General features: G+C 31.0%; 1 protein-coding gene across 1 annotated transcript; it reads left to right on the top strand.

Annotated features, from left to right (window-relative positions):
* The first annotated feature begins 3,715 nt into the window (after positions 1 to 3,715).
* Positions 3,716 to 8,729, top strand: LOC115954034 (alpha carbonic anhydrase 4-like). Its single transcript, XM_031071888.1, has 7 exons — positions 3,716 to 3,965; positions 5,228 to 5,445; positions 5,684 to 5,790; positions 5,898 to 6,003; positions 7,142 to 7,300; positions 7,407 to 7,460; positions 8,455 to 8,729. The coding sequence occupies exons 1-7, from the start codon at positions 3,860 to 3,862 to the stop codon at positions 8,539 to 8,541; spliced, it is 837 nt and encodes a 278-aa protein (XP_030927748.1). The 5' UTR covers positions 3,716 to 3,859; the 3' UTR covers positions 8,542 to 8,729.
* The last annotated feature ends 2,887 nt before the right edge of the window (positions 8,730 to 11,616 follow it).

Below are 11,616 nucleotides of genomic sequence, written 5' to 3'. Positions count from 1 at the left end.
GGTCCAACAACAAACAACAAAGGTTAGTGATTCTCATTCTTATTTTTTTTTAAATAGGAATTGAAAGCTAATTCTTAGTACTTTTGAAATAGTGTTGTTTTTCATTATGGAGTCAAATATTGCTGTTTTTCATTAGGGAATTGGATCTCTTAAAGGATCAATGAACTTCATGTTCCATTCGCTTTCTTTTATATAGTTTTAGATCTATTATTTTATTTTTATTTCAGTTTTGTCATAGGAGACTCTTAAATTGATATTAAATTCAAAGGTTGTATAATATACAGTTTTATTTTTAATTTAGTTTAATTTTCTTTCTGATTTATATATTCAGTTTTAGCTATTGGTATATGTTTCATTCCATTTGTTATATGTTGTAATAGTTTTTTCTTAAAATTTATTTTCAATTTTTTCATAGGTCATTCCAAGCAAGCATCCTATAAAATTGTTGAAGACTCCTAAATTGACATACAATTTAAAGGTTGTAATCTATGTTATTCTATTTTTTTAACTTAGATTTTAATTTCTTTCTGATTTGTATTTTCAATTTTAGTTATTGCTATATAATTGTTATTTTATATTTTCTTTTCTTTTCTTTTTCAACATTGTCGTAGAAGATTCCTTGGGTTCTAAGATTGTTGAAGACTCTTGACACTCAATCCCAAGGATGCAAAGAAAAAGTTGTATAGGCTTTTAAGGTAGATTCCCATTTTATCTCAATTTTGTTTTTTAACTCAATTTTAATATCCGTCCTTTTACTTATTATTAATATTGGATTTTGAGGTAGATTCCCATTTTATTTCATTGGTTTTTATTTTTTATTTTTTATAATTCGATAACTACACCAAGGATATTTCTTGGGTTTCATAGAAAGCATTATTAACTTTTTTTTTTCTTTGTGACAAGTGTTTAAACTGTTTGGTTATTGAAAATTAAAAAATATTACCAATAATTTACTCTACATAAAACACTATCATCTAAAATATAAATTCTCTTCAACTGTACTTCTATTACTAAATGTTTATGGCAGTTCAAATAAATTTAATTCAATATATATAATAAAATTTTTATACTATATACCATACTTGCACGAAGTTATATATATTATAAAATTAATCAATTTTATCTTATGGCTCACTTATTATCAATATGATTATAATTTATTTCCATATAAATTTTAAATAAGTCGTGCATTACCCAAGTATAATACAATGTAGAATTTTGACTACATCATCGAGTAGGCTAAGAGTTGTGATACTCAATCAATTCTCTTATATTATATTATATTATATTATATTATATATATATAGAAAATGGAATTTTTATTTTTATTTTTTTAATGCTTATACATTTGGATAGCTTATAATTTGTGAATTTTATGTTGATACTGATTTAATGCTTAAATATTAATTTACATGGACATATTATTTTGTTAAATATTGATATTAATTTTTATTGTTTATTTTTATTAGAAAATTGGTACTGTTAAAGAGAATTATGAATAAAAATATTTCATTTAATTTATTATTTCTCAAATGCATTATTATATATTGTATTTAATAAGTTATTGACCAAAACCGTGCAACGCACGGGCATTCAACTAATTTATACACTATATTAGGTGTTAAAGGGGAAAAAGAAAATTTCCCTGTTACCGAAAATAATGGCAAAAAAAGATCGAGTTCCCTAAGACAATAAAACACCGAAGAGTCAAAGCCTAGTGTTTTATGTTCAGCATTTTCACTATTCACAAATTTATAACACTTGTTTAGTAAAGAAAATGAATCATGACACTTTTTATGGCACCTGTTTACTGATTATTAATTACCGTTTTATTTCAAGCAAAATTATCTTTATCTCTTTACATGAGCAATGATAAGTTGATAACTTAAACTTTTGTTAAAATCAAATGTTATACTTTGTATCTCCCATAAAACTTTTTGGTGGAAGATCAGGTAAATCTTTTTATCTTAAAATTGTCCATAAACAACTTAGTAGAAACTCAAATCCTAATCACAAAGTTACCTTAAATATATAATTTGTGTGAATTTCAATTTAATAATATTGGTTATAACAAGTCTATAGGTTGTAGATTTTTGTTTCCAAATAAAAGAAAATTAAAACATATTAAAGTTTTCTTCCAATGAAGAATCTTCTCTAATCTATTATATGATTATATGCAAAAGCAACCACATGTATATAATTATATGACTCGTTAAATCATTTAAACAAGTAAAGTACATGTGAATATTCAATTCAAAATTAACAAGTTAAATCATTTTAATAGGTCCCGTAATTATTAACTAAGTAATATGATTAAAATTGCACATAAATACTTATTTGAATTGACACTTAATGAATTTGTGAAATAGAAAAGTTTTCCTCTATCCCATTTTCCTCCCATGGTCCAACCCATTTTCCTCCAACACAAAACCATTCAAATGTATTATTAAAACAAGTCACCACCGTACACCCTTGGTGCGATGGTTACTCCACAAGTATAAGTACTTGTGGGGTGTGGGGGGCAAGGGCCGGGGTTTAAGTCTCCAAGAGGGAGTTTCACACACATATACGCTTAAATTAGGTTAGAGTAAAAATTTTATCTTGTAAAAAATAATAAATAAATAAATAAAACAACTCATTAAATATTCACATGTGAGTAAAAGTACACGACGATGGTTTTATTAATCACCATGTAGTTGTCACATAATGAAAAATGTGATAAGGGTTAGATCTCGTCCTAACATAACAAAACGAAGATCCTTGAACCATCAAGGAAAACGTGAAATCTGCCTGTAAAAACTAAAAAGAGGAAACCTCTCTCTTGAAAACATTTATAAATATTTTGAACTATCATAATTTCGTTTTACATATTGCAAGCTTATTTATAGGCTCCAAAAGACTTATTTTTCCTCTCAAAATATTCTGATTCTAATTGATACTCCTATATTCTACTAGGACCTTGATTTGACTAAAAATAGCTAAAAACACCTAAAATATAGTACTTTGATTTGAATAAAATTCCTTAAAACACCTAAAATATAGAACTTTGATTTGACTAAAAATCCTATAAATTGCAAGGAAATACAATCCTAAATACAAAAATTCTGAAAATTGACATGAAAAGTCAAAAATGAATTAACTATGGGTCTGTTTGGATTGAGCTTATTTTTGCTGAAACTAAAAACTGAAACTGAAAATACTGTAGCAAAATAATTTTTAAATGTGTGAATAGTGTCGTGGAACCCATTTTTAATGAAAAAGTTACTGAAAAGTGGAATTTGTGGGTCCGTGAACAGTGCACGGATGCACTATTCGGAAAAGTCAACAAATGCGGGCAACAAAAAAAAAAAAAAAAAAAAAAAAAAAAAAGAGAAAACCGCAGAACAAAAACGCAGACGCCACAATAATTTGAATCCAAACGGGCACTATGTAAATTATCCCCCTATATTATGTCCTTTGGATTGGGAAAATTTTCCTACAAACCAATTTGAAGTTAAATTTTTTTTAAGAAATTTTATTTCATCCAAAAAGTTTTATCAATTTAAAAAATAATAATAATAATAATAATAATAATAATAATAAAAAGAAAGAAGAACAAGAAAAAGTCCAAGTCCAAGAAGAAAGTTGTTTATCCCGTAAAGCCCTCATAACCATCCCATGCATGGGAAAGAGTGAGCATCCTAAAAGGGCACTTAGCTTAGCTGGGTTCCGAAAATACAAATCAATGCACTCCTAATCCAACTCCAACACCATAAAGAGCAAGAGACACAAAGACAACATAGGTAATGCAGAAGTTTTAAACACAAACACCAAAAAAGGCCAAGTAAAAAACAAAAAAACAAAAACAAAAGCAAAAACCATGACCTCCTTCCACACCAACCCCAGTATCATTTTTCTCTTACTCATTTCTCTCATTCTCTCATCCCACCTCTACAATGTCTCTGCAGATGATGACTCTGAAGTGGGTATGTTATCTCTTTCTCTTCTCTCTGTCATGTAGTTTTTCCTTTTTTTAAGTTATGAGGAATGCAAACATAATGTTGTTTCACTTCATCTTCAAGTACTCTAATAACGATTTTGCTGGTCTTTTTTTATATTATTATTATTATTATTTGAGATTTGAAGGAATTGTTTCTTACTTTCTTTCCATCTTCTGCGTGGACACATGAAAAAGACAACAAAAACAAAATCCAACTCCTTTTTTTCGGTTAATGTTTTAGAATAAAGTAGGTATTAGCTACTTTCTTACTTGTTGCATCAGGTTCAAAGGCCAAGAGAAAAACAAGGAAACAACTTTTTTTTTATTTTTTTTGTGTTTGAGAAAATAAGATGCTCTCTCTCTCTCTCTCTATTCATTTACTTCATTGGGACCTAGGATTTCAAGCTAGGAGGCAAAGCGTAAGGAAAAAAAAAAATCCAAATAGGTATCTATATAGTAATAACAAAATATCAACAAAAATAAATACACAAAATCATTATTTCTTAATATATTAAGATATAATCATCTACCAATAAAGACAAAATAATACAAAATAATATTGCTTCTTAAGAGTATTAGCTTTTGCAGAAAAAATAAATAAATAAATTTATTTTCACAAACCAAAAGTTACTTTTGCTATTTTAATATAGCATTTGAAATGTCACATACAATAGTGTTTTTGGTATTTGGTGTTCTAAATACTAAATATTTATCATTTAAAACACCTTATGCTAGCACTCTAATATTTGGCTAACTAGGATTTTTTATTTTTTATTTTAAAGTTTTGTTTTTGTTAAGTTTTTAAGTTTGATAGTTACTAATTGGATTAGGCTAATTAAAAAGAAGGGAATCTTAGTTTTTGGACGAGGGAAGTGAAGCTTTAGAAATTTTAAAATATATATATATATATATATATTACCAATAAAAAAGTTTCTCTTTTTTTCTTTAGGCCAGGGGGGCCCAAAATTTTTTTCCCTTTTTTTTCTTTGGGGCAGGGGAATGGGTATGTTCGCAAATGGACTTGTTATCAGTACTTATCAACCATCCTATTTATGATATGACAAAATAACAATTGGTGCTACATTTAGAAAGAAAATTTTTTATTTTTTATCTTAAAAAAGATATGGAAGATAAAATGGGAAGTTTTAACACACTTCTAACCAATCGAGCCGGAGTGCAAGATCATAAAATATCAGATCATGACTACTTTGAATCATTGTATTTAAATAATCTTTTCATGCCTTGCAGAGGATGAATCTCCATTTGCTTACCTTGAAGACACTGGTAATGGTCCAACGAAATGGGGCAACATAGATCCACTTTGGAAAGCTTGTGGTAATGGAAAATTGCAATCTCCTATTGATCTTCTGAACAGAAGGGTGCAAGTTATTCGTAACTACAACAATTTGAAAAGGAATTACAAACCAGCTCAGGCTTTTGTGACGAACAGAGGACATGACATTATGGTGAGCTGTCAGCTGCCACCGAGACTATATACTTTGTTATTCTTCTTCATAGTTATGATTTTTATTATGTACCAATTCAGTTTATGTTTGCAAGCTTAATCCAATGAATGTTGAGTTGCATACCCACCAACTTGGACCATTCATGCACACAAATATTGCCCAAGACGTAAAACACACATGTACCAAATGAGTTGAAATATATTGACCATGTTATTATCTATAATGGATGTTTCATCAGGTAAGCTGGAAGGGGGATGCTGGATATATTGACATAAATGGGACTCGTTACAATCTGTTACAGGGTCATTGGCATTCACCATCTGAGCACACATTCAATGGATCAAGGTTTTTGTTTGCCTTCTTTTTTTCATTTGATGGCAAATTGATTTTTGTATAACCCACTCCAAACTTTGCTTTTGTTTCTGTACAAAAATCTAATCTTCTGCTTTCAGGTATGACTTGGAGCTCCATATAGTTCATACAAACCCCATTACTAACAAGATAGCTGCTATTGGAATTGTTTACAAATATGGCCGCCCTGATCCCTTGCTTACAGAGGTATTTAGATGGTTTTCTTTTCATCTGCTTCTAGAGATGCATAAATGCATATGCATATATTTATGTACTATTGAAATAAATGCATCACATTGTTTATTAAAACTATAGTTATGAGATGGATGTTATTGCAACTGTGACAAATTTGGCACCCTGGCCCCTTCCTTTCAATGGAATTTAGATGATTCTCTCTCTCATGCATATATACATAAGACATTCATAATATGATGCACATAAGTATTATTTAGATAAATGCATGCTTTTATATATTATATGCATGTATACCACCATGCACATACTTAAAAAAGTACATGTATCCATGATCTTCTTAATTTGTCAATACAGTAATGAACATAGAGCTCAATGTAGAAAGGGACCTAACATCACAAACAATGCCAAGAATTTCAATTTGAAAAATTCATGTGTTTCATAATAGCTGCGTGACACATTTATGTCAAATGAGATTTACACTACGCAAGAATTATGTTCAAAGAGATCTATAATCTATTACATTAAAACAGATGAAAAGATAATTGTATGCCTGCTATCTGCAGTTTTTTTATAGATGTGAACAATCATAATGAGAACCCTTTAGTTTATGCGGGACGAGAAAGGTTAGTCTAGCAATTGTGTTGTCTAAACCAAAACACCCTTGTCATGAGTGACAATGTTAGGCCTCGAGTATATTTTATAAATGTACAACTATTGCAAATATCTCCTTTTTGGAGCACCTTGAAGCCACAGATGTGGAGTTCTTCAATCTAACCTTCCATAGGTTTTCTATGAATACTTGAAGTTATCGTTATAGTTGTCCTTACCAAATAATTTCATTATAACACCCATTAAAGAGTATTCATTCAAGAGCTAAGGTTTTAAGTTCCCCAGAAGTCATTACATACCCTTCATTTTATCTCTTTGGCAATGAAATATAGAAAATGAAAGCATCCATAAGGATCCATTTATAGGTTATTTAAAATGGTTTGGAATGCAAAAGTAATAGCATACTTTTGACACACATTCATTAGAAGAGTATTGTTCTTCATGAATGAATCAAAATCTTCAATTGACATGTGATTATTTCTTCCTATGAATTTTCTTGATTATTGACTTTCTTTATGCCCTCTCCCTTTTTTTTCCAAAGCTGTTCCACCACATAAATTCAGCTGAGAAAAAAGAGAAACCTTTGGGGATCATTGACCCAGGATTGATTAGGTTTGGGAGCAGAAAGTACTACAGATACATTGGTTCTCTTACAGTTCCTCCCTGCACTGAGGGTGTCACTTGGACAATACTCAAGAAGGTCCTTCGCTAAGCACACAATTTTCTCAACCAATAAATGAAATATTGGTTCTGTTACCTTTTTCTTACCCCATAATTGCACTTTCCAACATGCCTCTCTTTTATAGGTGAGGACAGTTTCAAGGGAGCAAGTGAGAGAATTAAGGGAAGCTGTTCATGATGTAAGTGTTTCTGAACTGGGATGACATCATTTTGATTAAGTACTCCGCAGAAATTAAGGATGTGCAGGACTAACCCTAAGGAATGATGATATAATCATAAGCTTTTGTTATTTAACAAAAAAAACTGATTATGATATGACTTACGAGTTCCAAATCTGACCTAGCATTTTGTCAATTTTTTCGACAAATAGTATATATACTAATTGACAAGTTATTATAGTAACCTTGCCTCTCTCTCTCTCTCCACCAACTCTAAATCAAAAATATCTCTCAGATGCAAGATAATTTTCATTATACAATATCCTAGTTGATTTAATCAACGTGTCTTTTTAGACATTGGAATCTCTGAAGTGGATGGTAGTCCTATACAGTTATACATCCTATATATCAAAGTAGGCATTTCAAAGTTGGAGTGGTTGCTATCACCTGCTTTTTGGAAGAAGTCATAATAGTTGTTCTGAGATTTAAAAGATAATTACAAAGATGAAGCTTTATTCTGGACCAACATATTTTCACTCTTTCACATGAAGCTAGGCTTCTTGGCTTATTTTAATGGAACTCTTAACTGCTGATGTTTGAATAACTTTTTCCAAAATAAAGAGGAAAATTAATAATTACTTTGCTTTTAAGTTAAAAACTAAAAAGAGAAGTGGGAAGCCAATCCATAATGTTTGTTTTTGTTCAATAATATGTATTAAGGTAGATAGGTTTGAATCTTCTGTAACATTTACTGCTGGTCTCGGGAAAGCTACTGATGGCACATCATTCGAGATACTTAATGCAAGAACCAGTGAATAAATCAGTCATAAAGTAAGGGAAACAATATAAAAACTAGCAAATGATGAAGTAAATGTAACAGAAACAATTTTCCTCTAAAGTGCCTGTTCACTTTAAGCTAATGTGTTTGCTTTTGTCTTCAGCAAGAAGCAAAATCATTTTCAAAGACATTGGTATCATGGTATGAATTTGATTGTTGGTTTGTACTTTTTTTCAGGGATTTGAGTCAAATGCAAGGCCAATTCAGAATTCAAAAAGACCAGTTCAGTTTTACATACCAAAAGAAAGTGAAGCTTCTTCTTAGGTTTCCATAATTTGAATATAGGAGTAATACTTGCTGAACCACATAACTGCAGTGTCTCCAAATAAGAGACTTTTACACACACCAACTAGAATACCTTCCCTGTGTCTCTTGAAACAAAGATGTTGTTACATGTTCAGCAGGTAAATGAAATAAAAATATGAAAATTGACATTTCTGTTAAGTTTCAAAGTTAATGTTATACTTATTTCTCAAAAAAAAAAAAAAAGTTAATGTTACACAATTTGAATTAAGAAATTAAGAGCAGTTTACCATGTGATTCATGCATACATTGTTATCATTCATTCCTCACAAGGATTTCTTTTCATGGCTATTTGGATGCTTAATATTTGCCTTGTCAAACACAGCAGAGCATAATTAACACTAGTATTCTAAAAAATTAAAGGGTATTTCTTTCCCCAAGAAAGAAAGCGAGTGATAGTAGAAACATTAAGCAATGAGTGAATGATGAAAATTAAACAGGATAGCTAATTGGAAAAGGGAACTTTTAGAGAAGGTTTATTCTTACAATGGAAGGAGAACCAAAGTGAAAAAGAAAAATAACCACAAAATGTTTGTCAGAGTTGTTATACAGTAAATGAAAAAATAAACGCAGAATAAGGACGTCTAAAATTTGTTGGCAGAGTTTTGGTTAGCATGACAATACAATATGCAAAAGGATCGATCGAGTCTGGTATTCCACTCTTTTCTTTTTTATTCAATAATACAATGGGGTAGAGGGAGTTGAACCATGTTTTCCTTAATAAAATAGAGCATGCTATGTTTCCGAGCTATAAGACTCTTGGTGATTGTGTCCAACCCTTACGTTGCAGCTCATATCACTTCCTGTTCGTAACTGCTAATTACACTTAAGTGAGGCAATAACGTAAACTGTTTTACAACAAAAGGGCATTCATATGGGATTAAGCACAAAAGAATGCACTTTATTGACGTTTGGATCATCAATTTACCATTAGCAGTTCAATAAATTCAACTGGAAAATTTTTTTTTGACCTTGAAACTAACAAAAAAAAAAAAGAGTTCAACTTGTGACCAAAAACATCTTGTTATCAAAAGACTGTTGGCAGAGCACCTCTTTTTTCTTTTCTTTCCCTTCTATTAGAAGCTCATAAGTACTATTCCTACACTTTTTCCAAGCTTGCTGAATCAAGAAGCAGCAACAACTTGTAACTCTCATTTTCACTTGCGTTGGTCGCAAGAACACTACACTGGAGGCTGCCAGCTCATACAGCGGCATGACAAGTGATATCTTCACACCGTTCCATCTCAAACTTGTTGTACCAAGGCAGCCAGCAGTATTGCTTACCGGACACCGCTCGTCGAAACTACTCTTGATAAACACAAATACACCGAATTGGCTGACAAACAAGAAACTCACAGCTGAACACATGCTTAAGGTGGTCCAATTTGCATAGAGGTACAAGAAAGTCTCTCATTTATTTTCATCCTCCCAAATGGACCCAAGCCAAGACTCGGCTACACCTCTTCGAATTTTTCCTCCAAGCACATTACTTGCTCTACAAACTAATCTCCATGCTTTGAGATTATCGGACTTCAACATGAACTTTAGCCCTAATAACAATAATGGATGAACCTCTTGAATGTTAAAAGTATGTGGTTTAATGATTAAATTTATCTTATCTTAATAGTTTAAGCTTTTGGGACAATATAAGAACTTGTCACCACATCACCCTCCTACATCAAAGCCCCGCTCTTCACTGATGAAGGTTCGTTCCTCTTCGTCAACGGCATAGCCAACATCAGTGTGAACAAGTATCACAAAGCATCTAAAGGTTGCCAACAAACCACGCTAGGAGATGCAACTTTAGCCTTGCACCATGCGAATCTGCTCAATGTGCTCGTGGCGATTGAAAAGATGATGGACCCAACACAGTTGACATTCCTATATATATATATATGATGTGCCTACAGAAAGTGGTGCTGACCTGCTATTAGAAAAGAATGGTGTGTTTGCTGAAGCGACATTAAAGAAAGTGGACCTGTGGTGGAAATGGCATTTTAGCTTCCATCTGAAGAGTGAAGAGGAAAGTAAAACTTTTGGCCTAAAAGCTAAGCGAGTGGGATGGAGCAAAGCTAATGCTGCATGTAGGTGCATAAAGGAAGAAAGCTTGAAAGTCAAAGGCCATATATACATTTCAAAGTAGAGAAGCTTCACGTCAGGTACCTTATCAAAATGCTATCACCATGGTGGTAACGCAATTAAAAAAAAAAAAAAAAAAAAGAGTCTAAAGCTACAAGGAGCATTCCAAGTTTGACATGATCACTTGGTTACAACTCGATTTTCTTGGACTTCATGTCCACGGACCACGGCTACTGGCTGACCTCCCTAGTTAGCCGTGGACATGAAGTCTAAGAAAGTGTTTATTAAAAAACTTAAGTTATTTATTTTCGTGGTGGCACTATGAATTATTTTTAGAATGATCATTAAAAAAAACTTAAATTTAATAAAAATAAAACTTGATTAATCAACATAAAAAACGAGGAAAAAATTTAAAAAATAAATAAATAAAAAACTCGCAAATATAGAAAATGTTAAAATTTCTTTCTATGAGTTTCTATATTTTGAAATCATTGTACGATAGCTCCCTTATCAATGCTATCACCTACATGTATTTTGATGTATTCAACCAAGCAATCATTAAACTATTGATCTCTCATTCAATTACTAACATCTTACCTAAATAAGCAACTATATAAACAAAATGCATCATAATTTTTTATAATCTGTTCCAACCAATTTTTGTATTTTTTTTAAATTAAGGAGTAATTACAGTAAACCTAGCTGTAGTTTGGCCTGAAATCACTTTGCCTACCATTTACAAAGTGACACTTTACCTGCCTGAAATAAGCTCCATTAGCACTTTTGTTAAAAATAGGGGTAAACATGTATTTTTGCTTTTATTTTAAGTCTCTCTCCTCCCCAAACAAAAAAAATACAAAAAATAAAAATAAAAAAACTAAGAGAAAATAAGATCAGAAAGTTTTTTTTGTAAAAAAATAAAAATAAAAATAAAAATTGAAGAGGAAATAAGAAAAA

This window comes from Quercus lobata, chromosome 7 (assembly GCF_001633185.2).
Source record: "Quercus lobata isolate SW786 chromosome 7, ValleyOak3.0 Primary Assembly, whole genome shotgun sequence".
Lineage (NCBI taxonomy): Eukaryota > Viridiplantae > Streptophyta > Magnoliopsida > Fagales > Fagaceae > Quercus > Quercus lobata.
This window is presented reverse-complemented; position numbering and strand designations above follow the sequence as displayed.

Excerpts from the sequence above, each read along its gene's own strand:
- LOC115954034 (XM_031071888.1), top strand. The coding sequence starts at position 3,860 with ATGACCTCCTTCCACACCAACCCCAGTATCATTTTTCTCTTACTCATT. Across the intron at positions 5,446-5,683 it reads ACAGAGGACATGACATTATG|GTAAGCTGGAAGGGGGATGC; the intron begins GTGAGCTGTCAG and ends ATGTTTCATCAG. Across the intron at positions 6,004-7,141 it reads CTGATCCCTTGCTTACAGAG|CTGTTCCACCACATAAATTC; the intron begins GTATTTAGATGG and ends TTTTTTCCAAAG.